Source organism: Cnephaeus nilssonii, assembly GCF_951640355.1.
Source record: "Cnephaeus nilssonii genome assembly, chromosome: 10".
Lineage (NCBI taxonomy): Eukaryota > Metazoa > Chordata > Mammalia > Chiroptera > Vespertilionidae > Cnephaeus > Cnephaeus nilssonii.
The window spans coordinates 27,529,732-27,557,574 of NC_137081.1; the positions used below are offsets into that span (position 1 = coordinate 27,529,732).

General features: G+C 39.9%; 1 protein-coding gene across 2 annotated transcripts in view; it reads left to right on the forward strand.

The window, feature by feature from the left end:
* RHBDD1 (rhomboid domain containing 1) overlaps window positions 1–27,843 on the forward strand; it is a 98,517-nt gene that overhangs the window by 10,878 nt on the left and 59,796 nt on the right. For both annotated transcript variants that reach the window (XM_079783018.1, XM_079783019.1), the window contains exons 2-3: window positions 14,276–14,771; window positions 16,036–16,168. In XM_079783018.1, coding sequence (XP_079639144.1) covers window positions 14,339–14,771; window positions 16,036–16,168 — 566 coding nt within the window. In that variant the 5' untranslated portion in view covers window positions 14,276–14,338. The remainder of the gene's footprint in view (window positions 1–14,275; window positions 14,772–16,035; window positions 16,169–27,843) is intronic.

Here is a 27,843-nt window from a genome sequence, read left to right on the forward strand (position 1 = left end):
TCATTGATGTTTCTATCTCTCCCTTTCCCTTCCTCTCTCTGAAATCAATAAAAACATTTTTTTTTAAAAAGTGGAATAATAGAAAACCCAGAAAATCCTAATTGGTTACTACGTTATAAAAATACTGTAAAGCTATTTAAAATGTTTTATGTTGTCTTAATTTATTTGTTTATATGGGTTAAAATCAGTCACTTCTAAGTTTATAAATATAAATAATCTCAATATAATCCCATTTAATGCTCACAACACCAAATATGCCTGCATTATTTCCTTTTACAGGTGGGAAATGGCAGTTAAATGACTTTCCTAAGGTCACATAGCTGGTGTATCGTAGAGATTTTACCAAAAAGACCACGCCCTCAAACACTGTCCTATACTCTGCGTACGTTAATATTGCCAGCCCTGTGCATCAGCTTGACAAAAAACCCTGGGACATGTCTTTTCCCAGAGCCTGTCTGTTTACCCCAGCTGCCTGACAACTTCTTTATGTTCGGGAACTCTTCAGATGTGTCGCATCGCCCGTCACCTGTGCTCCTGTTTGCTGTGAACTCGGCAGCCCCTCCTGCGGTGCAGGGTGCGCTCTGTGAAGCCTGTTGTCCTGTGTGCCGTAGAGCAGCCTGGCAGCCTTTCATGCTGAGTCCAGCAAGGTTGCTTTTTTCATTTAACAGAGCTGGGTGTCGCTTTCTAGGTGAACAATAATTAAATGCTTTTAAGGATGTATTTGATTAACAGGAAGCTGACCTGTGTAAATTAATTATAACTGTAATGATGTCATAGCCTTGTCTTTTATTATTAGCCAGGTAATTGACCAGAAGTTTGGGAGCTTATTGTAACTGACAGTTAGGGGTTTGACCTTGTGTGCTGTCTAGAGGCGAAACATGCACAATGCATGTAAATGCAGCGTGTTCACTGTGCTGCATGTGTGGTCAGAGCATCTGATCTTGGGTTCTTATTTTTACTCTGTACTGCTTTGAGGAAATTGGTATACTCAAACAGAATATTACACTGAATTCTCTTCGTAAAAGCATAGGGCCAAACACAGATGTCTGTGTCATTGAGTAATTACAATCAGATGGGAAACCTGGCATATTTAGGATGTGTAGTCAAATAAACGAATGCCCTGAATTAAATGAATCTTGTTTTTAAGTTCCATGTGAAGGATGGCAAAACAACTTTTGGTAGAGAAGGCGTAACAATAGGGGCATATTTGATAAGTTGAGAGAATTTGTCCCCTCCTATTCTAATTTGTCAGAGAAAGTTCAGAGCATGTGGTATTTTCAGTATTTGAATGATGAGAGCCTCTAACTTTGGTGGATTTGGTTGAAGAATGGGATGATGGTGGTAAACATGGCGGGGGAGTGGGATAATAAGGACTAACCAGCAGTGGTTCCTGGGTGTAGGTGGTCCTCTCTCCTGCACACTTTACTAGGGTTGTCAGCTCTGCTGGAATATGACATACACATTCCTAAACTTACCATTCCGAGCACAATCAGGCAGTAAAAACCACAGAGCTTATGGGGCACATAGTATTAGGAGCAAAACACCCCAAAACTTTGTCAGTGGTACATTAAAAAGAAGAGATAGGCCCTGGCTGGTTTGACTCAGTGGTTAGAGAGTCGGCCTATGGACCAACAGGTCCCGGTCAGGGCACATACCTTGGTTGCAGGCTCCATCCCCTGGCAACCAATCAATATGTCTCTCATCTCTCTCTCTCTCTTTCTCTCTCTCTCTCTCTCTCTCTCTCTTTCTCTCTCTCTCCTCTCTGTCTCTGTCTCTCTCTCCCTCCCACTCCTCGTTCCCCTCCAATCTCTCTCTCTCTCTAAAAAAAAAAAAAAAATCAATGGAAAAAATATCCTCAAGTGAGGATTAAAAAGAAAAAAGAGAGATAGGAACCTAATAAAATAGCACAATTTTACACCTTATATAATCAAAAATATACAAGTGCTACCATAAATATGGCCCTCTCCCTTCAGAAAGTCCTAAATTTTGCTGTGGAAGTGGTTGCAACTTGTGAATTATTGTCAGGAGGAAGGAGGGTTATCTGGAATTGGATGGCAGACATTGATGGGTGTAATTCATAATACACTCTATGAACTTGAGGTAGCTGGTTTGAGGTGTGCAAATGTGTACATTTTGTGGATTTCCATGAAGCTTGATTCAGCTGGGTATACTTTTCCGCATCCACCTGGTACTTCTTGCTAATGAAGTATAATCAAATGCGAAATACAAATTATGCTCAAATTGTTCCCTGATACTGTATATTAATTACAGTTGACACATTTGCTTGTTTTAAGTACTGCAGCAGGAGTGACGGAGCCCAGTCAGGGAGTGGTGCTGGCAGTGCTGCGAGTTCTTTGCCTGAGTGCTTTCTCTGGCCCCTGACACCTGTTTTGCCTGCCATGGCAAGCCACAAGGGACAGGAGTTAAGGCAGACCCCTAGTCTTGGGGATAGCACTGAGGCATAACTCTACTAGTTCCCAGGGTTCCTGGTGGGATTATGCGCTAGTACTCATAGTGACGGCTGGCTTAACAATGCATACATTTTTGGCTCTTGCCTTCACTATCTTGCTTCTCCATGAGCCTATCAAGGTATTTGTCACCTTCCAAATAAATTACTTGCACAGAGACCTTTGTCTCAGATCTGCTTCTGGGAGAAGCCTAACCTATAACAGTGATGTATAACAATAACAAGTAGCTACATTCATCAAGAGTGTGCTAATTGAATCCTCATACTAACCCATTTGAAGATGGGGAAACAGACATGGCTTGATGAATTTGCCTAAGATAAGTCACACAGCTCTTAAATAGACCAGCTGTCTTTGCCACCACTTAGCACTGAGCAAAGACTCAGGGAAACACGATCGGATTGGGAACTAGGCATAGGATAGTAATAGAAAATAAGGTTAAGTACTCAATGTTTTAAATTTAATTACTGGGGCTTCAAGGGGCCTTTTAGCGATGTCTCCTATTCTGCGATTACAAAAGGTGTTTGTTTTTAAAGCAGCTGCTTGGGTTGGGGGTATGGAATTGGAATGTCCACCTAATTTGGACTTTTGCACTTCAGTATTTTTCCCAAAGTTAGGGAAGTGCAGAGAGGAACGAGGCCTGGCCACCCTTCTAAGGTGCCGTCATCCTGGTCTCTCATGTGGATGTGCATGATTCTAGGCAGAGTCTACAGGGGAGGGGACCTTTATAGGGTCCCCTTTCCTGGTGTTCTTATCCCTGGGAAATCCAAGGTGAGGTGACATAAGAGGCCCTGTGCCTGTATGTCCTTTCTGAATGCTCCCTGATCCCAGGGAGGATGCTTGAAAGCTATGCAGCAAATGGGCCGCAGTAAGTGAATAAAAGTATGTGTGTGCACGAAAGGGCTCCTATTAACTGCAGAATCTCCTGTCAAACTTTTCTGGTGACTTAGAAAATAAGCTGGAGTAGTTCTGTCTCTGAATCTACACTCTTTGTCATCCTGGGAGTGGGGGGTGGGTTAGCATGGCTGCCTCTCCGATGATGTGCAGGGAATAAACAAAGCAACTTCTGAACTCCTTTAAAACAGCAGCAGTTGCCCTAACTGGTTTGGCTCAGTGGATAGAGCATCGGCCTGTGGACTGAAGGGTCCCAGGTTCAATTCCCAGTAAGGGCATGTGCTGGGTTGTGGGCTCGATCCCCAGTAGGGGGCGAGCAGGAGGCAGCCGACCAATGGTTCTCTCTCATCATTGATGTTTCTATCTCTTTCCCTCTCCCTTTCCCTTCCTCTCTGAAATCAATAAAAATAAATTTTTAAAAAAAATACAACAAACAGCAGCAGTTGTGTGCACTTTGTCCTTTTCCCCCTCTGAGCCTAAAAACTCTGCCTGACCCAATAGATGGTCAGTATGTTACTTTGTTGTCTGATCATATTGGTGACCTTGTTAAAATTTAGCCTCTTCTAAGCCTGAAAGAAGTTAAACTTTCTTTCACCAGGCAGAATTGATAGATGTTTTCCTCTCAGTCTCTCTCTCTCTCCCTCTGCATCTTTCTGTCATTTTCTCCATCTATGTCTCAGTCTCTGTGTTTGGGGAGAACATTTCAGTCTTTAGACTAGACTTCAGCTTTCTGAGCTTTTTGTGCTGCCGAGCAACTTAACCCAACTGAACCTGAAGAAATGGACCATTGAAGTATTTGATGATCTTGAACATTCAGGACCCCCAAGCTAGGAGCAGAACCAGCTGGAAGGAAGTGCTGTCACACTGGGGAATAGTCTGCCCCGTTCATTTTAATCAACTCTTTGTGCTTTTTACCTAAAGTTTTCAAATTGCCAGGAGTCCCTCGCAGACTCTCACCACTACCACAGCCGCATCTTTTCCTTTCACTTTGGCAAAACCCCAGTCCCTTGGAATGAATTAATTGTGGATCTTCATTTCCTTTGCTCTGTGTAAGTTAACTGGCATTAAGCTGACACACACAGCCAGTTGTTATTGAAACTAGTTCAGAGCATTTCCTAAATCTGCCATTCCTTTCCTGAGTCCTCTGGGTTTACCTGAGAGACCAGCTTATTATTCCTTAGGATTTCTTACCCTCAGCAGCCAGTCCTCAGTGTAGTAGCAAAGCTTGGTCTTGGTGCTGATAGTGTTGATGGCTTTTTGTTTGCTTGCTTTATCTTTTAGTTCTCACACCTTTTTACCCCCTTCTTGATGGCAGGGCCGGGTAGAAGCTGAAGTCTTCTGTTTAGCCTTGTGTACTTTGTGCTGCGCCACAGTCCCTCTTGGTGAAATTGATCTAGCATTTTCCAGCAACAGTCGATCGATCTTATCACTTCCTGGATATTGTTAGACTCTTGGGATAGAGCTGATTACCAAGGCCTGACTTGACCATTTCTTTCGGTGATTCCATTTATTGCCTTGGGAAGGTATTTCTATGGCTTAGAATAAGTGATTGTATCATTTGAAACCGCTTTCCTGTATTTAATTTAAACTTATCTTTTCACAGCTACCACCTTAGTTTTGCCTCAGTAATTATCTATACAAGAAACATGCAATTTTGGTCTTTCTTTTACGGTTCCACACCAAAACTGCAGAAAGGATTTCCACCAAATGGGGCAGTTATGTTTGGAATGGTCAGACTTAAAATATAAGGTAGGGGATGTGTGTGAAGTTCACTTTGGTGACCTCTGGTGGTAAGAGTACCCTATGTGGCTGCCTATCTGAGGAGATGGCACCACTTAATTAAGCACCTTGGACAGAGAAAGCTGAGGGCTGAAATTTGAATCCCTGGGAAGTCTCCAGGGCAGAAGCTCCATTGAGCTGCTTCTAGAGTTTATAGAGCATCCTTCAGGAGAGATGGCAGGGCAGGGGATGATTTTCTTAGCAAGTGCTAAGGTGGTCTTAGGTGACCCTGCTAGCAGTTCTCAACCTGTGGGTCGTGACCCACAGGTTGAGAACCGCTGCTGTAGAGCCTAAGACCATCGGAAAACACAGATATTTACATTACGACTCATTAACAGTAGCAAAATTACAGTTATGAAGTAGCAACGAAAATAATTTTATGGTTGGGGGTCACCACAACATGAGGAACTGTATTAAAGGGTCGCGGCATTAGAAAGGTTGAGAACCACTGAGCTAGTAGATAACATGGAACTAATATTGTCTTCACAGGATTGTGAGAATTAAATGAAACAAATGACACATAACTCCTTTGTAAACTATCAATAATTTCACATATATGTTATTTATTGGGAAGGTATATAAATATTATAAGACGTTGGATCCTGGGCTGAAAGGCTTGAAGTTGATCAGATGATAAAGATTTAACATCAGCTAATACTTTACAGTGCTTATTATGTTTTACATATGCTAACTCATCAACTCCATGAAGCAGGTTTATTATTATTTAGCATCTGTTTTATAAATGAGGACACTTAGGCATAAATTGATTGAGAACTTGCCCAAGGTTTTATCCAAGCAATTGAGCCAGGCATCAAACTCAGGCCACTTGGCTCCAGAGTTCATTCTATTAACCATAACACTGTTCAATCTCATGATGAAGTACAGAAAGCTGTTATAGGTGAGAAAGCATGATAGATTGGGGCAGGGGATAATATGATAAGATTGGATTTAAATCAAATGGAGTGAGGTATTGTATAAAGTGGACTGAGGGAAGACTGTCAGGTGATAGGGCATGGTCTTTGGTGAGGTTTGTCACCACATAACATATGCCCTTAGTAGTGGTTGCTTACTTGCCTGGAACATTCTTTTACTTCTGTTATTTTAGTGGTTTTAAATTCTAACTCACCAGCAGTCAGGTATTCTGCCTTCCACGTGGATGGTATTTATATTTAAGGCAGACTATTTTAAAGGATAGTTGGACAGTGTCCCAGTAAGGTAAGGAAACTTTTTTATTTGTTTTCATTTAGGGAGATAGTATATAAGAGGGGGAAGAAAGGAAGTCTTATATCTTAAGAACTCTAAGTCTGGTAGTTTAAAATTAGAGGGATTTAGCCAGTTGGCATTAGGGAGATACTTAATGGTTATGTGGAGCCAAATGAGACAATTTCTCATGTAGTTATAACGATGAAGTGTATGAGTGTGGAGAACTACTGTATAAATGGGGGTCTCAGCAACCCTCAAAAGAGGAAAATGCTCTCAATTCTCAATTTCTCTTGGAACAGAGTCCCAGTTGTAGATAGTTCTATGAATACATGCTGGAATGTAATTACTGAAAGTGGCACAATATTCATAAAGACTAGATTTCCATTACCTTCTTCATATAATTGGATTCCAGTTTTCATTTTTTATTCATGAAGTCAGTTTTCATTCATTTGATTGTCTTCCACGAGCACAGGGCCTCTTATGGTCCTCGGATGGAGATTCCTCCCTGTACCCCCAGGATCCCCATTGACCAATCAACTCAGGTAGCTGATGTGTTGTGGTAAATTGAACACAGTGTAGTGATGTGAAGCTGTTGCATTTAATATTTAAATATTAAGTTTTAAAATCATAATTTACATGTTATACATACAATTATGTATTGCATATACCAATTATGTATTGCACATAAGCTGTAAGCTTTTTGAAATACATTCATGTATTTGAAAAGTGGAAACAAATTACTTTGAAGTCTTTCATTAATAAATTCTTGTTAATTAAATGCAAATACATATTATACTATACAATTTTCTTATTTTCAAAAACTATCTTGAAAATCTGCATTTTGTAGTTAGGTTCTCTTGGGGCCTAAGGAAGCTAATGCCTTTTAGGGAAAAAAATTATGCTAAGTTGGAAAAAATTTATACTAAGTAGGAGAAAAAATTATGCTTAGAAGTTTTATTGGAAAAACAGAGAATTTTATTATTGTGCTGGACTAAAAATAGTTCTCATTTGTTGGTCCTATAGTAACAAGCTGAGAAAATAATTTGTTATGTATGTTAGGATTTGAAAGCCATGAATGATAAGACTCCCGAGAGAGTTACAGGAGAAGAAGTGGTCAGTTCAGTTCATTCCTAGAAAGAGTAGACTGTCTTGAAACAGAATGAGAGAGAAAAAAAGCATCTAGTGTGTATAGTTTGACCAAGTTCATGTGGTATTTATGATGTACTAATTTGTTGTCCAACTCTTGTAATTTAAAAAGCAGAGGGAGTTTTTATGTTTAGCATAAAGAGTCTGCTATTTCCATAGCATATTTGCTTTGTTTGAAGCAATAAAGCACACTAGCCTTCTGTTTCTTTCAAAAGCGATTTTACAGTATCTATAGTTGAATGTGTTGGTCTAACCCTGCCCCTGCTATTGAACTACATTCCCATTCAACACAGCACATCACAGGGGAGGGGAGTGCTGACATCCTTGCAGTTGAACCTGAACAATCTCTTTGTAGTTTCATTTTTCTTTCTGAAGCATTCTTTTGACCGGAGCTTGTTAAACTGTTTCAGAAGGAGAGACAGAGATAGAGAGAGAGCTATAGATAGATAGAGAGCGAGAGAGAGAGAGAGCTTGTCTGTATGGTTCTGTGTACCTGTGAGCATGTATGTTTATACTATGTTTTAAGCAATGAAAATTTTAGCATTTTCTCATCAGTAGTCATTATGGAAATGTAAATCAATACCGCTTCACACCCACTAGGATGACTATGATTAAAAACTGGATAAAAACAAGTATTGTTGAAGATGAGAAACTGGAGACCTCTGGCACTGCTGGAGGAAATGTAAAAGAGTGCAGACATTTGGAAAACAGATGGGCAGTTCCTCAAAAAGTTAAACATAGAGTTAACATATAACCCAGCAATTCTACTCCTAGGTATGTGCCCAGGAGAACTGAAAATAGAATCTATGTTTCTATAAAAAAAACAACAACTGTTTATGAATGCTCATAGCAGCACTATTCACTATAGCTGAAAAGTGGAAACAACCCAGATATCCATTATCTGATGTATGGACAAGTCAGTATTGTATCTCTCTATAATGAAATGTCATTCTGTCATAAAAAGGAACTATTATATTATTAATACATGATACAACACAGATAAACATTGAAAACATGCCAAATGAAAGCAGCCAGACACAAAAGGCCACATGTTGTATGATTCAGTTTATATGAAATGTTTAGAATAGGCAAATCCATAGAGACAGAAAGTAGATTAGTGATTACTAGGAACTGGGGGAGAGGGGAGAGTGGGGAGTGACTGCTAATGGGTACAGGGTTTCATTTTGGGGTAATGAGAATGGTCTGGAATAGATAGTGGTGTTGATTTTATATAATAGACAAATATGCAAATTGACCGCACCTTCGCTATGCCCAAGCCACGCCCACCAACCACGCCACTCCCACCAACCACGCCCACCAGGAAACCGTTGCAATGACGTTGGGGTATGGCGGAGCCCAAGGCCGGGAAAGCCTCGGGTGGAGGCTTTCCCGGCCTTGGGCACCAGCGGGGAGCCTGCACGGATCGCAGGAAACCACTGGGGGTCGGCTCCTGCGATCCTTAGCAGGGATGTTGGGTGCGGCCGAGCCCAAGGCCACCGCCCGGGGCCAAGCCCCGACCCTGAAAGAAGGCAGAAGGCGGTGGCCACAGCCAAGGCCTGGGTCCCTGGTGCCGGCAGAAAACTGGTGCAGGCAGCCAGGTGAATGAAGGTCTATTGCACGAATCTTCGTGCAAACGGGCTACTAGTATGATTTATATATCTCAATTAAAAAAAAAAAAAAAGCTTAAGCATCTAGAAAATCAGGCATTAGCGAAGTACTGAGCCTGAGAGATAGTAGGCCTTTAATAAATACTTGCCACATGAGTTGAACAAACTTACTCTGTCCCCTATGACTTTTTTAGGTAATATACTTGAAATATATGGAACTATTATTAAATGAAATTTGCCACATGCATGAAAATAGTAGTAATGGCAATAGCATTAATCAATCTCACATATGTAGTGATTGGTCTTTTCTTGAGTCTTAAAGAAAAACACACAATTAAAAAAAATATCAGTGAATAATTGTCAGAGTTGTTGCACTTTTAGTGATATAGAAGGCTTTCAGAATAGCATTTTATTATTCCTATTCAGACTGTCATTTCTTTCTTTCTTGTGAAACAAATTTGGTTACTATCCGATGCCAAATTGGATATATAATTTATAACGGTTGTATATTCTTGCAAGTTAATACTCTAAATTGTTCTTAAACATTTAATCTGAAAGTTGAGATATATACCTCCCTATTAAATGATAATGATGAAATATGTCCCACTTTGTAAGTAGAGTTGAAAATCACCACAATTAGTTTCTTTTCCTTTTTTTATAGAACTCCTTTCTTTCCCCCTTGAGACACATTGGTTTCCCAAGTTATGAATTCAGTTTCTTTTGTTTGTTCCAGCCATTTAGTTTTTCTTATTACATACCTGTTAAATTTTTAATTTCTCATTAAAAGTAAATATGGATAATTTTCCTATCAATATTTCAAGAAGCCTTTCATTTTCTATCTGTCACAACTTTGGTGTGTATTACTACATAATTAAAATGCCATTTTTTAAAATCAACTAGTACTAGCAAAATAGCCTATTAATACATTTTAAATGGATCAGAGGTTAATTTCTATAAAGTTGAGATAAATATTGTAAACACTGTTCTGGAACTAAAAATGGTAAGTGGAACAATATGTATAGTGTTCTGGGGAAGGTTGCTACAGTTGCAGGAAAAATTCTTAGAGATAAACATCTCATAGGTATTCAGAACTTTTCAGTTCACTTATTGTATAATGAAGATGTAATAAAAAATACTAATCTTGAGTCATTGGTCAAATACTAAGCACTGACTGTATGCCAGTCACTGGGCTAGGCTGTGGGTGTTCAGTGGTGATCAAAATGGATAAGACAGTTCTGCCCTTGGCTATTTATGCTGTAATCCTGGAGCTCCTGGTGTGGGAGCCACCATGTGGCTGGAGCATAGTGACGGAGGCAGAGACCAGTGTGAGATGAGACCAGAGAAGTGGGCAGGGCACTAGTAAGAGCAAGTGTTTAGTTATGGTGAAGAGTTTGGTCTTCATTCCAACTGTAATAAGCTACTGAAGGCTTACTGCAGGGGAATCCAGCTGTAGTTTTATGAATATTGCTCTGAGCAGCAGTAGAATATGGTTGGTAGGTGTAAGAGAAGCAAGGAATCCTGCTAGGGAATTTGTTGTAATCCAGGCTTAGACTACAGTAGTGGCCCTAGAGTTAGAAGCGCCTAGATAGGTAACAAACCAGAAGAATTAAATGAGCCTTATATGGATGGGTGTTTGAGATAGTGAGATGATGAGGGCCAAGGATGTGTAAAGGGTGTTTTCTACATCACTGACTTGAACTGGTTGCCTGGGGATTCCATGTCCTGAGATGGCGAACATGGGTGGAAGGACAGACTTGAAAGGGATGACCCCGTGTTGTTTTGGGCATGTTTAGTGTGCGGGAGGATGTGTTTCTGAGGTGGGATGTGCAGAGACTAGCCTGTTTTTTTCCTTGAGCTGCAGTGACTAGTTTATGGTCTGGATACAAATTAGAATAAAGAAATCATTTCCCAAACCAAACACATTGTACCAGTTTCCAGCTCATAGATAAATTGCTATAATCGATCATGTCTCTGTGGTTTCTCTTATAACTCAGCACTGTAAAAATCTCTGTGTATTTGATGGGCGGGACAAAGCAATATTCTTTTAATTGTCAACACTTGCTTACTTCCATCTGTTGTCTTTGTCTTTGGTGTTCCTAGCCCACAAGGTCAAGTTACAGATTTGGTCTTCACATGCACTAGTTGGGTTTTCTGTTACCTTGTCACCAGCTGCATCCTTCACATTGGGTGGCTGACTTAATAACCTACTAAGAGAGCTGGTATGAAATGGTGCCAATTAACCTTTGCTACTTAAAACTCAAACTTAGGTTCTACCTACACTAATACTCTAGTGGCCTCTATGAAAGCGGGGCCCAGCATATTGTGCCCTTCTCACATTGACTGTGGTTATATCTGCCTTCGTAGTAAGTACATATTTATTGCGAATATGAACCATATTATTTTATTCATCTTCTGATTTTCTGCAGCCAGAATTTTTGTTTCCTTCAAGTAGAGATGGGCCATTTGGGGGCTAGGGTTGTGTTTTGTTCTTTGATGAGCCTCTAGTGACTGGCATGTATTTGGCACCCTATATTTATTAAATAAATGAGTGATGGAAGGAATGCTGAGTAATCATTCTGTGTGAAGAGGGTCAATTTAGTTTCCAGAAACCAAAGAGATCAGGCAGACTATATACTTCCTATAAGATTATGTTCCTGGAACCTACTGAGAAATCAAGGCTGAAAAAATATAAATGTGGGAATCATTCTAATGAAAAGAATGATAGAAACCATGAGAGTGGAATTTCATGAGTGTGTGAAAAGAGTAAGGATAGGCGGGAAGTGAAAATCAGAGGAGGGTGAAGGTGGAGAAAGCACAGTGTCCTGGGAAGCAGGAGCCTTCAGCAGTAGAGCTGAGAGGTGAGGAGGGAGGCGGACAGAAAGGGACCTTTGGATTTGGGCAGAAGTAAAGCAAATGTAATGTGAGCCTGGGTGTACAGTGCGAAAAATGATTGGGGACATTCTATTCTTTTGTTTATACTTTTCATCACTAACAATTCCAATCAAGGGAGAACTTTCTCTTAAGCAAAGACACAGTTTTTATTTTCTGTTCACAGCCTGGCCTCCATAGTACACTGTTTGTACAGATACTGAAGGGTTTGTTTGTTACTTAATGATCAAGGCCATATTTTTTCATTGCTCCAATTACAGGTAATGATGTTTTAATATATGTAATTATTTGGGAGAATTGTGAGAAAGTCACAGTAGTTGAAGAAGAAAATCATCCTGAAGGCCAATGTGAAAAATAGAGACCATTTCTCCAAAATTATTTGGGAACTTTTCAGTTGAAATTTTATTAAATTCAAGAGTTCATGAGAGTGCTACAGATCTATAATAATAAGCCCATGCAATAAAGGAACTTGGGTTGTGCTAATAATGAGGATATGCACACACATAGGCACATAGAGTTTTTTTCTTGGGCATTTCTTTTGGGGGTGATGTTGATAAGAATTTATATGGGGGGGATGGGGAGTACATTTGAGCCTTATCAGGATGCTTCCATTTGCAAAGGATTTTTCACCTAAGCGAGGTTACCTTTTCATAATGAAAAAGTAGCTACCATTTATTCAGCACCTACTTTGTTCCAGACATGTTACAGTCGTCACCCTGGGAAGGAGGTGTTATTCCTAACTGAAAGTGAAGAAATTGAAGTTAAGAGGGTTAAGTACTTTGCCCTAGATCACAGGGTTAGTACATACGAGAATCCTGCGTTTTTTTGCTCCAAAGCCTGTGTATGTTCCAACATGCCCTCTCAATGAGAGTCTTTAGTACATCAGAGTGCGTTTCCTGTTTGGGTGGAAGCCAAGAAGGCTCCACAGGGAAAACAGAGTCCCCCAATGAGCACTTTTTCGGAGTCCTGTCTCCTAATCTGCCTACTGACCCATATCTGCATTTATTGATGACATAAATGTCATAACGAACAAGGCTCTTCCCTTTAAGGACTTGATTTTTGTTTGTTTGTTTGTTTATCTCTTGCATCATTAGTCTGTGTCTCTTTCTTCACAAGCTTCTTCCCATGAGCATAAATCAGTCCCTCACCAAAGCAATTGCCTTCCATTTTGGTCAGTAATTGCTGTATTAACTAACCACTCCAAAACTCCGTGAAGTAAAGTATATTGTTTATGTGGCTCACCGTTTTGTGGGTCAGCAAGTTAGTCTGGGCTCAGCTGGACTCACCCATTTTGTGGGAAGCTGCTGGTCACCTAGACAGCCTTGCTTCTGGGCGTTAGCTGGTTGGTGGCTGTGGCCATCAGGGTGGCTGGCCATCTTGGACTTGTCCACGTGTGTGGGAGGGTTTCAAGAGAGAGCAGAAGCCTGCAGATCATCTTGAGGCCTCGATTCCTCTGCATCCTGTCAGCTGAAGCCAGTCACAAGGTCAGCCAGGATCCGGAGTGCAGAAGCAGACTGCTGGACCCTGGCATTCCTCTGTGTCACTAATTCCTGTCCACGCTTGAGACCAGAGGCGCATCCCCGCCTCGGGCTGAAGTGTGTGCCTAGCGTCTCTGTTCCCTCTGTCACTGTGTTTAGAACATTGTGTGGCACTTGTCGATTCACTTCTTAGAATTGTGAGCTCCTTAAAAAGAAACAGTGTTGCAAACCAGGATTTAGCTCCTAGTAGGTAACGTTTAAAAGCTGAAATTTCTGTGAAAATAAAGTATTCCGGGAGTTGATACCTTCCAACATGGATTAGAAGATAATATATGCTTACCTTTTAAAACTGGCTTGTTGATGTTTAAACACGTTGGAGCAGACTCTATATCTAAAATATCAAAATTGAATATTTCTTTGAGAAAATGAAGGGGGTGAAGAATCCTTACCAGCATTGTGAGTAGAAATCATTATTAAATATTTATGTACTATCTTTGTAGGTTGTTTTTTTATTAGGTTACAAGTTTGCTTAAAAGGAAGACAAGTCATATTTTCACAGCATATTTATCAAAGAAAGCATACCCACCGATTAACTGGTCCATTGGGATTTGGGATAAAAGTCTCTATTTTAGAATGTCATATGAAGGAAGGACATCATCCAATGTCTAGATGTTACTCTGGAAGACAGTGAAATAAATGCTGCTGGTAGATGAGAGATGGGGTACGCAATGGAAGCTCATCTTTAAGTGAGTAGTATGTATTGCATTCATTCTTCATTGATGGATGTTCATGTGCATTTTATTTTTTGTTTTAGGTTCAGCTGCCTGTATACCTCCCTGGATCCTACATATTCCCCTCACTGGGTTGGCATCTAACCATGCAGCGGAGACCAAGAGGACTGAACGCTGGGCTTCTTCTGCTCCTTTCTCAAATCTTCCATGTCGGCATCAATAATATTCCACCTGTCACCCTGGCCACTTTGGCTGTCAACATCTGGTTCTTCCTGAGTCCTCTGAAGCCACTGTATAGCTCCTGCCTTAGCGTGGAGAAGTGTTACCAAGAGAAAGACTGGCAGCGCTTGCTGCTCTCCCCCTTTCACCACGCGGACGACTGGCATCTGTATTTCAATATGGTGTCCATGCTATGGAAAGGAATACATCTGGAAAGAAGACTAGGAAGCCGATGGTTTGCCTATGTTATCACCACGTTCTCCCTACTCACTGGCGTGGTGTACCTTTTCTTGGAATTTGCTCTTGCAGAGTGTATGGGTGAGCCCGACTTCAAAAGGAGTTGTGCTGTAGGTTTCTCAGGTAAGGCTGACAAGTTTCTAGGGGAGCGTGCATAGAGACAGTAAGGGAGGTGGGCTGCTGTCTTTTATGAAGCATGGGGCCATAGTTGATGAAGGAAACAAATTTTGAGTGGGTAAGGGCTGCCGGAGGGTGTATTTTGGAGAGGGGGCTGATTGGACCACAGGAGGGACGTAGATTTGGCTCTGCATCATTTACTCTTGGGCAGTTTGGACTACAGTCTGCTCAAAGGTAGTTTTGTAGGAGACACAATACTGGAAATCTGCACTGGCTCCATGATGGTGGGACCAGGGAGAGACCCACAGGTGTATTTGTGATGGGGAGTTCTGTAAAAAGATGAGTATGCCTCTTAATAACTTCATTAAAATAAACACATCATGCTTACCATGGCATGCTCACCATGTTTTAGGAGCCAAGATAAGTTACTCTATATAACTCACTATTTAATATTCGTATAACAGGTTCATAGGAAGCTGGCATTGTCTTGGTTTTGTAGATGAGGAAGCTAAGACTCAGAGAAGTAAAGAAACTTGCTCGAGGTTACACACCTCGTAGCTGGGAAGCTGAGGTTTGAACCCATGCTGCATGGCTTTACCCATGTGTTGCATTACCTCTCCCTTTAACCTTTACTGGTTTTTTTTGTGATTTTTTTTATGTATATGTCATAGCACTGAAATTGCCATCAGGGCATAAATTAGGTGTTCTGAAAATGAGAAAGTGAAGGGGAGGAAGGAAATGATCCTGAAACAGAAGGAAATCTAACCCTTCCCTGTAATTCCTCTGCTGTTGCTCCCCATCCCTCTAAGATGCACCCTCTTGCATCTAATTGAGGGAGAAGAAAGAAAATACGTTATGTCCTTCCTTCAACCTCTTTCCATTGAGGTTAGAAAAATACTTGTGACTTAACATACTTTTTTCTATTGAGTTAAAATTCACATGGCATAAAATTAATGATTTTGAAGTGTACATTTCAGTGGCATTTAGTGCCATTGCTGGTGTTTTATCCTCATTTTATGTGTTATGTATTTAGTAGCATGCGGAAAGTCAGTATTAACTTCTGTGTTAAAAAACATCACAAGAATTATTACTTTGTACATTGTCTTTCTACTGAGTGCTGGGTTGATGTGTAAGGAGTTCAAGTATGTTTCAAAGCAAAAAGTTGATGTAGTAGAATAATCATTTTCACTTTCAGCTAGTTTTCTTTGTAAATGCTGATCATCTCCGGATTTGGATTGTTCATATTTGTATGCTCTTTCTTCTCTTTTAGGAGTTTTGTTTGCTTTGAAAGTTCTTAACAACCATTATTGCCCTGGAGGCTTTGTCACCGTTTTGGGCTTTCCTGTACCCAACAAATTTGGTTGTTGGGCAGAACTTGTGGCTATTCACTTAATCTCTCCAGGGTAAGTATTTATTTACTCCTAGAAAATACAAATGAAGAACCTCATGTTCTATGGAAAAGGAATTAGAATAATAATGAGGTAACTAATTGTTCAGTGAAGCTTATTCTTTAACTATAAGAATAGAACCAGTATCAGGCATTCCTGAGTTTGAATCCTGTCACCTCCTGAGCTATGTGATTTTGGTATATTGGAATTATCTGAGTTTTGGTTTCCTCACCTTTTAATAGTAGGAACTAGAGGCCTGGTGCACAAAATTCCTGCATGGGTAGGGTCCCTAGGCCTGGCCGGCGATCAGGGCCAATTGGGGCCTTCCAGTTGCTGGCCGGGGCCTTCCTTCCAGCTGGGGCCTTCCTTCATTCCACGCTGCCCCCTGGTGGTCAGCACATGTCATAGCGAGTGATCGGACTCCCGGTCTCACCGTTGAACTCCCAGTCTCACAGTCAAACTCCTGAGGGGACACTTTGCATATTAACCTTTTATACATATATAGATAATAGAACCTGATATACAGATTTGAGGGTTGACATTAACCAGCCTTTCAATCCAGTAACTCTAACAACAGTAATCCAAAGAGGCACATAGAAACCACATAACTATAAAGATTGAAAAACAACAACAACAAGATATGTTGGTTCAATGCTTTTATACCATTTTAGTTGTGAATTGTCTTGGTAATAAACTCTCGTGGACCAAAAGGGGCTACATGCTAACCAGCTCAGGGAAGGCCTGCATGGCAACCTTGCAAACTCAGAGACTTATAGTAACCACAAAGGATGCTCTGAAATTAAAACTTTTTAACTAGAAGCAGTTTATAGCAGGTACTCATGTCCTAGGCTAGAATCTTCCCTGACAAAAGTTAAGTACCTTAACCAACCTTTCTATTGTCTTTTTTTCCCCTTCTGTCTATTGTCTTTTGAATCTACCATAATACTCCTTCACAATGTTAGGGTAACTCCACTTTCTCCAGACCCCTCAGGGCACAACCAATGCACCAGGGTGGAGACATTAAATCCTCTCATTGTTATTGTTATCATGTTAATTGGTGACTATTTAGGATCCCCATAACCACCTATGTAAAAGGTGTATGTGTCTATCATTTTACTTTTCATCCAAAAACAGAGGTTTCCCTGTATTACTTTCTCCCACCTCCCTAATCTATCACCAATGGATTTCTTGTAACAATTTGCATCTTCTTTTTTAATTGTATCATATAAAATAAGATGCAAAACTGCCATTTTCAGGAGCATTATCTCAGTCCCTTGAGATTTTGTTTTCTGGCAATTGTCCACTGTTTGGCTCAAATAAACTCACCAAAAAATCCCGCAAGTTTAAATGTTTCTTACCTTGACACTATTTAAACAAAAGTCTTTACTCACTAACTTGATATATAAAATGGATCAACTTTTCACTCTTTGGGGTTGAGGGGAAGCAAGTGACCCCATTCCTTTTTGCTTTACCCCTGTGTCACTGTGGCTGCCTCAAAGGCACCTCCAGAGAACCCTAGGGTTCCAAGGAACACAGTTTGAGAACCACTGAAGTCTGACTGCTTTACTGATGAGGACAAGGACATTCAGGAAGTTAAGGGATCCATCAAAGGACTCCTGGTAGACTCCAGGACTAGTTAGGATTCAGGCCTCCTGACTGCTGGTCCCCTGCTTCTGCCTGGGGTATTGGGCTTTTCCACTTGGGTCCCTTTCTCTGCTTTCTGTGTAGAAAAAAAGGGGGTGAATTGTCCTATTTTTCCACTTCTTCCACCAGCTTCATTTCTCTTAATCTGTATAATGCAGCTGGAAACCCATGGTTGGTTTGTTGACTTTTACTGTGGGGACCTGGGCTCTGTTTGGAGAATGGGCAGATTTAGGAAGATTCAGAAAGAAGTGAGGAGGATTTTTTTTCTCTCTGCTGTTCCTTTCAGAGAGTAGTGTTGTTTTTAATTTGCTTTTTGTTTGTATGCCTATGTTGAGTATCCTCCTTCATTTGAGAATATTCTCCTTGGGCTGTGTGTGAGCCCAGTAGCCCTGAGTCCTTCTTTAATGCTAATTTCCACCCTAGCCAGCTGGCCTGTAAAAAGGCAGTGCCTGGCCACTGAGCACCACTCATTTGCAACTGTATTGTTATTTTGTGACAGTTCCTGGAAGAAAGCTTTACAAAATCTTCAAAGTTTTCTTTGAAAAAAGGGTCCTGTAATGTCTGCCCGTTATCTGAACAACCCTCTCTGCACCTTGTCACTCACAGCTCCCTTACTCGATTGATGTGACTCACTTCTCTGTGTAGACCAGAGACTTGTCTGTGACAGCAACACCCAACATTCATATGAAAATCACTCCCAGTGGTGCTGGAACTTTTATTCTATAATGAACCCTTTGAATAGCAGTGCCTTTAATATGCTCATTCAGCTATTTCTGAAGACTCTCATCACGCATTTTATTTTATTTTTTTAGTGTCCCTTTCTTACGTGGACAAGGCATAGTTGTATTTTTATATAAATGCTTATTCTGGGTGGAGGAACCTGGAAATTAAATGAGATTTCTTATCTTTGAGGTTTGAAAGAATAAATCTTTTGGTTTTTAAGATTTGACCACTTTGAATGATAAACTTCTGATAGCCACACATCTACTTATGCATGCATCCAAATAAAGACTGAGCTAAACACTGGTCCAGGAAACCTGAGAAGCAAGTGCTTCTTTGAGATGGATCTTGGAAAAGTGGGAGAAACCAGAGTTCTTTGCTCTGCATTGTTCTTCTCCTGGTGGTTGTCAATTATAATTTTCATTGGGAAAACACTGTAAATCTTCAGGACAAAGCCTGCTTTATTGTTGGACTTAATGAGCTGCCCTTGGGGAGGGAAAAAAAAAATCTGCCAAGCAAACATTTGGTAGACCTCTGAATTTTATGAAAGCCATAGAATTAGTAATGTCCCCTAGTTTTATGGCGGGAAGCCTCTCCAAACAGCCAGCCATTAGGCTTTGTGAGGGGTGTGGACTTGACCAGCATGTTGAAGTACCTGCACTCAATCCTTCGGGGATGCTTTTGCTTTTCACAGTATGTATGTAAAATGTACTGTGTGTGCTTTGTTTCAGCGATTGCACTGCCTCACATGGTCTTTTCATTCCCCTGCATGTCCTGGGACCCTAGGAGGGGACTGTGTCTGACCTAGTGCCTCTGCTCATGAGTGGCACAGGAGGGCGGTGTGCGTGCGGCCTCCTCCCAGGCATGGCTGTGCCCCCGCCCACCTCTAACCCCAGCCACCTTCTGTTGATGGAAACAAGGGGGATCTGATGCCTGCTTGGTGATTGGAAGAATTTTCCAGACTCTGGGTTCTGACTTCAGCACGATGACTGGTCGCCCGAGAGAGCTGTGGATTTCTACTGCTGTGCCCCCGTTAGAATTATAGCCAAGGATGCACAGAGGTTATTAAGAGTATTTCTGGAAGCTGTTTCTATTCAGCAGTGACTAATAGTGACCTAACCCTGCACTGAGATGGCTGTGAACCACATAAATAAGCCCCACTGAACCCGAGCTTAATGTGTCTTCAATTTGGCTTCCCTCTAGTTGAATCCAAAACACATCTGTGGCCACCCCAGGGCCACCTGACCTGGGGGGAAGTGTGATAGAGAGGAAGTTGGAGTGGAAAGAGATAGCAGTTTTAGCTGATTGTGGTTAAGATACCTCACTTTTACAAATTTTATAAAACATGTGACCCTGTGAACACGTTGTTTGCTCCCCTCCCACAGCTGTGAAGGGTCCCTGGCAAGGGAGAGGCCTGATGCTTCGTGAGCTTCTTGGCCAATTCTAGTTGTGGCTGCTGTTGAGAGGACTGTCCCAGTGATGACCATGGGGAAGGGAAGGAAATGAAACTGAAGAGGCATATAGACTGTGGGCAAAAGGAGGGATGAAGAGTGGAGGTTTTGTCAAGTTTGAAAACCGAGAACTGTGTGAATAGGAACTGGTACCAATGCTGGAGTTTGTTTTACATGGTCCAGAGCAGGTGTGTGGTGGTATGAAACAGGAATGGTAGAAGAGAAGGTCATTCAGCCTCCAAGATCACATTGCTCTCCCCGCTCCAATCTCTGTCAAATCTTCCTCTGCCTCTCTCTTATAAAGATATTTGTTATTGCATTTAGGACTCACCCTGGTAGTCCAGCATAACTGCCCCATCTCAAGATCCTTAACTACACTCGGAGAGTCCTTGCCATATAAGGTACCATTCATCAGTTCCAGATATAAGGACATGGATATCTTTCTTATTTTTGGCAGCGAGGCGGGTAAAGGGGTCATATTCAGCCTACCATACCATCAAAGTTGAATTGCCCTGGCTGGTGTGGTTGGGCATCATCCCATGCACTGAGAGGTCATGGGTTCAATTCCTGGTCAGAGCACATGCCTGGGGTTGTGGTTTCTGTTCCCAGTAGGGGCATCCAGGAGGCAGCTGATCGATGTTTCACTCTCACATCCATGTTTCTCTCTCTCTCTCTAAAAAAAAAAGAAAGGAAAAAAATCAATTAAAAAACATTAAAAAAAACCACAAACTTTTTTAGTAGGTATAATATGATATCACTAAGTTGTTTGGTGTGCATATGTGTGTATGTATGAATGTGTGTGCATTTATAAATACATTTATTTATTTATTTATTGTCGAGAATGAGCATTTTCTGAAGCATTGAGTTTCTATTTATATTGCACAATCACATCTTTTTTCTTTGTGTGTACTGGGACTGTTGCATTTTTCTCCTAAGCTTAGATAAAAAATATATATAGAATTGATACTCACCCTCTGTTTTATTTCATGGAAACATGCTTTTGGAGCCTGTTAAAGAGTTCAGTTTGAAACAACATTCCAAGACTGTCCTGAGCAGATTTTGTGAAGCCGGGGGAATTTCTTTATGACATTTCTCGGATGTCCATTTGTACATTTATTCCCTCCTGTCTTTGCAGGCTCCCATAAAGGAAAGTTGTGTGTCTTATAAAAGAGTTACTTAATTTGTCTGTCTCCCAGGCGGGCTTACAGTTGAACAGGATTCAAGGTGAGAGCAGTACTTAACCAAAGCTATGATGCCCTGGAGTTTGATTCTATGAGATGAGAATGAGAAATTTTGAGGCAGGGAGCTTTTCCCTCCCACTAGAATTGGAACTCTGAGGGAAAGGAGGTGTGTAAGTCATCTTTTTGGCTCTGAAGTCCAAGCCTGTGAAAAGAGGTCTAGAGGACCCAGCCTTGTCTTGGACATCTGGACAAAGTGATCATCCTTGATGGTTTTAGGAAGAACTTTGAGGTGAACAGGAGGTGCATGGAGAACAGAAAAGACAACTTTATCTCAAAACTGATTTTTCTTCAGATACTTTCTTGTGGGAGATTTAGTATAACAAAGTTTTTTAAGAAAATGGTTAAACTACATAAATAATTAAACTGAAAAGAAAGTAGTAGCTAAATGAATGTGTAACATAATTTCTCTGCTCCTAATTGAAAGAACAATATATTCATTGTAGAAGAGTTGAAAGTGTATAAATGTATGATGAAGAAAACAAATTTTCCATCATCTCCTACCCAGAGAAAATTACTATTAGAATTCTGCTGTCACACACCCCTACCCTCATGCACAGTTATATCTTCTACACTTTCATTTAACTTGTTATAAGCACAGTTCTTCAAAAGCTTCAGTTTTAATGGCTGCATAATGGTGACTGTTGTGCTTCCTTTAGTTTATTATCTCTTTCACTAATTTTACTACCGAATCATTCAACCTACAAGTGAGGATGTCTGTTAGAGCATTATCTTGGCTCCCAGGCCCGAGTATGTCCTTGGAGTAGATTCTCAGACATGGAATCAGGGGTTAAGGGTTTGAACTATTTTCATGGCTCTTAATTTGTACTGCCAACAGCATATGAAAGTGTCCACTTCTTCACTTTCTGGCCATTCTGAATATTTCTGATGTTTTAAGAAATTTTATATGTAACAGAATTATTTTATTGCTGTTATTTACAATTCTTTTATTAGTGAAATGGGATAACTTTTTTAAGTAAGTTGTTTTTCCCTGTATATGGTTTGTCTGTGTTCTCTGTGTATTTTCAAGAAGCTATAATTGTTTAGTGTTAAAGATTTATATTAAGTTCCAATAGGTTCTTCTTATTAGATTATATAAACTAAGATACCTTAGGTACATAGTACAATTTCAGATCCTATAAATAATAGCTAAGACAATGCTTATGGGGATTTTTTTTGCTCTTGTTCATAGATAATGATTTATTCTCAACTGTAGCTAAGAACAGAAAGTCTTTTACACTGAAAATAAAGAAATGATAAGATGTGTTGTTTGGAGGGAGAACGAATACATAGGTTTTATTTATGTATCTATTTTAAATAAATTTTATTTTTTAGAGTGATTTTAGATTTGCAGAAAAGTTGGGGCAATATACAGAAAGCTCCCATAACCTGCACCCAGTCTCACCTAATTATTATCTTAACATTATTATGGTACATTTGTTATAATTAACATGCCAATGTTGACACATTATTATTAACTACACTATTCAAATTTCCCTAGTGTTTCTGTCCCAGGATCTCATCCAGTATGACACATAACATTTATTCTTCATATCTCTTTAGACTCCTGTCTTAGCTTGGGCTGTCCTTACAAAAATACCATAAACTGTGTGGTTTAAATAACAGAAGTTTATTTTCTCCCAGTTCTAGAGGCTACAAGTCCAAGTTCAAGGTGCCAGCCTGATCAGTTTTCGGTGAGGACTCTCTTCCTGGTTTGCAGAGTTCTCATCGTGTCCTCATGTAGTAGGGAGCGAAAGCAGGAGAGCAGTTGTGCTCTCTGGTGTCTCTTTATAAGGGCGCTAATGCCATCAGCAGGGCCCTACCCTCATGGCCTCATCTAAACCTAATTATCTCCCAAAGGCCCTACCTCCACCTACAATCACTTTGGGAATTAGGGCTACAACATAGGAATTTGGATAGGGACACAGTTCAGTGCAGCTTCTCTTCCTTGTGACAGTTGGTTTTATTATTCATACAAAATACCATTTTTGAATGTCTGTGAATGAGAGTTAACTTCCTCTCATTTGCCCTCATGTGATTCAGAAGCAGTGTTCAATTAGCCACCTAACATGGTTTCTAAGCAAGTGCTAATTTAGGTGTCTGAACACATGTTGTTTTCTGTAATTGGACAGTCCTGCTGTGGTTCCACTTTGAGATGTATATGTCATACACAGAGGTAGATATGAGAAATTTTCATCACAACCAGCACGCACCAGCATGGAGGACCCCTGCTGTCTTTAAATCAGTCAGACCTTCTTTAGGGCCTGCTTTGCCCAATTGGCTGGTGCGGAATAACAGAGAAGAGCAGTGGGAGGAAATAAGGAAGCATCTGTTTTTCAGTTGAATACAGAGTTGTCAGGAATAAGGTTCACTACCCAGGTTGAAACTAATTGGCCATCATGCTGTGATGTAATTGCCGGTGTGTGGATGGTAACACCTACCTAATCTGTACTTAACTAACTAGGCTTGTTAATGATCAATTCTGGTGACTTGGTGACAGGTACAAGATTTGGGTTTACTATATTGGATGTCCCAGGTAAGGATGACTGAAGGTTATTTTTAAAAGATACTTTTTTTTTTTAAATTTGAAAAAAGTTATTTTTCCTGGCTTAAAAGGTGATGTCAGTAAGTGCATCTTATTAAATTGAAGAGCTGTGTAATGTGTTTTATAGAAAAAGGGTGTTTTTAATCTCAAAAGTTAATTACCAAATGGAGCAATTATTTTGACTTGATTTTTTTTCCTACTAATATTGTTTCATTAAAAAATAATGAACCCTGTGAAGCACATTTATTTCCCTTTGGAGTATTTAGAATATGCACTTTGGCCTATTTGGATTTTTTTCAAGGAGACACTATTGGAGATAAATGTTATACAATTAAATATTCACTCTCAACTAATAAGATGATAAATCACATCTCTGGAGATTTCAGATGCATTTACTTAATCCTTCCCATTTCAGTCTAAGGAGGAATGTTTTTAAATAGAAAGTTCTTTATATTTGCTAATTTCCCCCTTCCTCTTCTGCAGAATTAAGTGACTTTTAGTTAAAAGTCAGGAGAGTTAAATAGGCAAGAGGACTGTTTTCCATTTACATTCAGATTTGGTTCAAATTATGCAAAATGCAGACAGTCTGTGCTATGAATTGAAATCATTAGTATATCAATTATTCTGTGATAACCAGCTGAGAACAGGCTGCAGACTGCCGAACACTTCTTCCATTTAAAGTTGGCTTCTCATTAGCGTACAGAAGACATGAAATAATTTGATGCTAATTTATCTCTCTTTAAGTGGACATTGTTCCCCTCTGGATTCAAGAGAAGAGCATTTTAATTTTGTAGTCATTTATAACACACAGGTCAAATAAATAACAAGTTTTACTTCTAGCAATATATGTCTCTCCTACTATTTGTATTATCCTAGTTCTTTGAGTCTAGAACACTTTTTTCCTACATTTTCAAAGATAAAATAGATCACAAACATAATAATAAATAAATAGGCCACTAACATAGTAAAGATAATAAGAAAAATCAGTAGGGAACATAGGGTTATTTAATTAAATGATATTTGAATGTTCTAATCATTTGGAAGAAAGTAAAGATAGAGCTTTACCTCACTATACTCCAAGACAAATTTTTAATAGTTTATGTTTAGGAGACATAAATATAATCTCTATAAAATGTCTAAGAATGTGTGAGAGAAAATTTTCAATTATTGAGTTGGGAAGAAATATATAAAATACATAAAAACGGCAGTGCCCTCGGCGGTCCTGGATCTGTCTCTTGCTGAACACCTATGAGTTCCCAAGTTCGTGAGAATTATTCCCCCCGAGGTGGAGGTGGCGGTCAACTGCCTGGCCAACCTGCATCTGCGGGCCTCCCACACCTACCTCTCTCTGGGCTTCTATTTCCACCATGATGGTGTGGCTCTCGAGGGCGTGGACCACGTCTTCCTGGAGTTGGTGGAGAAACACGGAGGCACTGAGCATCTCTTTAAAGTTGCAAAACCAGCACAGTGGCCATATTCTCTTCCAGGATGTGCTGAAGCCTCCCCAGGATGAGTGGGGCAAAACTCAGGATGCCATTGGACCAAATGAAACAATAAAGCTTTTTGCAGCAAATAAATAAATAAAAATAAAATAAAATGAACGGTAAGAACACGCCATATCTAACCTGTGGGCTATGGCAAACTCTTAAATGCTTTTTATAATATAGCAAGAAAGTTTAAAAGGAAATAGCTTAAGCCCTCAACTTAAGAGGCTAGAGAAGTCACAAAAGATTAGAGGAAGTGGAATTGAAACTGATAAAAACAAAATTTAATAAACTTGAAAAAAAAAGATAGAATTGATTCTTGAAGAGCCATATCTTTGAAAAGGCAAATAAGGTAGAAAGCCTGTGGCAAATTGAATTGTGATTATTAGAAGGGAAACTTGAAACAGTAGATATTAAAAAGAAGATGTAAACATAGAAATACAGCAACCTACATCAACTTCTAGAAAGTTGCATATTTGAGGGGGTATCTTTTTCTGTTTTAAGAGAGAACCATTTGTGAGTGTGTGTGTGTGTGTGTGTGTGTTAAAACTTGGATTAATTTATTAAAACCAATTTTTTTTAAAGAAAACATGGAAATTTTGTGATCCAAACAATATTTATGTATTTTTTAAAAAAGTATTTTGTGTTTCCCTGATCACTATTGCATCAGAAGTTGTAGAGTTTATCTCTCAGGTTGTTTTTTTTTTTTTGTGTGTGTGTGTGTGTTTTTACATTCAATATTATTTTGTATTAGTTTCAGGGATGCAGCATTCACTCAGTTCTTACCTGAAGAACACTGTTATAGTGTCAGTTTGTGGAGGACTTATGACCCTGTAACTTTTGAGGAGTAACATCAGTGTAACTGGCATTGTGCAGATTTTTGATGAACCCGTTAACTGTACTTTGAGGGTAGTATGAATCCACTGGATGATATATTCCAAGTTCTCTTAACTCTGAACAAAGGGTCATGCTTCCTATTCCTCGCGAGTGATCCTGTGACGTGTGAGGCACCAGTGGGTAAAAATACTCGCGGTCTTGCTAATGAAAGACAGTGCATACAGAGCCTGCCTTTCTAGCACATATTTTTATAGATGTTGAAAATGCTGTTGTCAAACAGTATTTTAAAAGCTGTCAGGTGTGTGTGTGTGTTTTAAAGTGACTTTTAAATAATTCAGTACTAAGCAGGCAGCAGAAAAGTGACTTTATAAACCTGCTATGCTCTTTTGTACTGAATATACAAGTCAAGTCTATGAATTAAAAATGAACACTGTTCCGATCCATCTTTTTACTAATAACCAGTGTAGTGGTGATGAAATTCCCTGTTACTAATGTTTTCTTTTTGCATTTTCCCATTAGAGAATTGCCTTAAAGTCATTTCAACATAGATGCTACACGTGCACTTATGGGGAAATTGGTTTCTGGTATCAAGCCCTATCTGGTTTATCTAACTTGATGGCTGATTCCTGGCAGCCTTTTTCCCTTTTCTTCCCTCCCATGTGCAGCTGAATGAGAAGTGAGGACAGGGTGGGCATGGGAGATGGTTTACTTCTAATGAGTGTTCGAGGCCTCGGAGCTTGCTCATCCAGCTCATAGTGAGTTGGTGAGCAGCACTGTGGAATATTAAGAGTCTCCATCCTAATACAAGACTCTAATTCATAGATTATTATGAGTCTTGGCCATATTTCTCATTGACTCATTACTTGCGACTCTCATTTTTCTCCTGATCTTATCCCTGGTTTCTTTTCTTAAGGAGTGACAGAGGAAAACGTGTTTATGTGCCAAGGCTAAGTGGAATGCATAGCACTGTATACAGTTCTTCCTCCTGCCAATAAAGAGTGGTGGTTTTTCTGAAGGTAGAAAATATTTTTCTTCATCGCCATCATTATCTTTATGACTATTACTGGGTTTTGTTTTCCTCAGTCAGTGTCTTACACTAGTAACAGTGGTATTAGTCATGTTGTACATTTATCAAATCTCTAATCTGAGACTTTGAGTTAGGCATTAAGTAGCTTTCATGGCAAAAGACTTATAGTGTGTTTGCAGGGTTTGGGAAATGACTGAAGTCACAGTCACAGTAATTGGAGGATTATAGTTAGACACGGAGGGTGAAAACACCTGTTTTGGCACATTACCTTGAAAGCATTTTGCATTGTAGCACTCATTTTAAATATTTTACTTAAGAAATGGTAAAAGCTCATTTAAATTTCATAAATTCCACTCTGGTGTCCCTCTGCATACACTGAATGTGAATGCTATCAGTGGCCTGAGTGTGCTGATTATGCACTGTACACACATTGTTTGTAATGGCATTGCAAATACTGTACAGCTGACCCATTCTGCATATTCCATCTGAAGAGACTCAGCAAAGCTGGTGTTGCCCACCTGGGTGGTGGCCTGCCCAGCTAATGAGAGAGGTATTCCATGCGCGCTTCTTATTCTCCAAGTTCTTCCTCAGAGGTCTTTGTTTTTAATGATGACTTCAGGTCCCTTTTTGATCTGGATTTTGTAGACTTTTGCATTTTAGTTTCAATTGACTTTTCTTAAGGTTCACCTAATACTCTATACTAAAACAAGGATTGAATGAGGCAAGAGCAGCTAAAAATCTTAG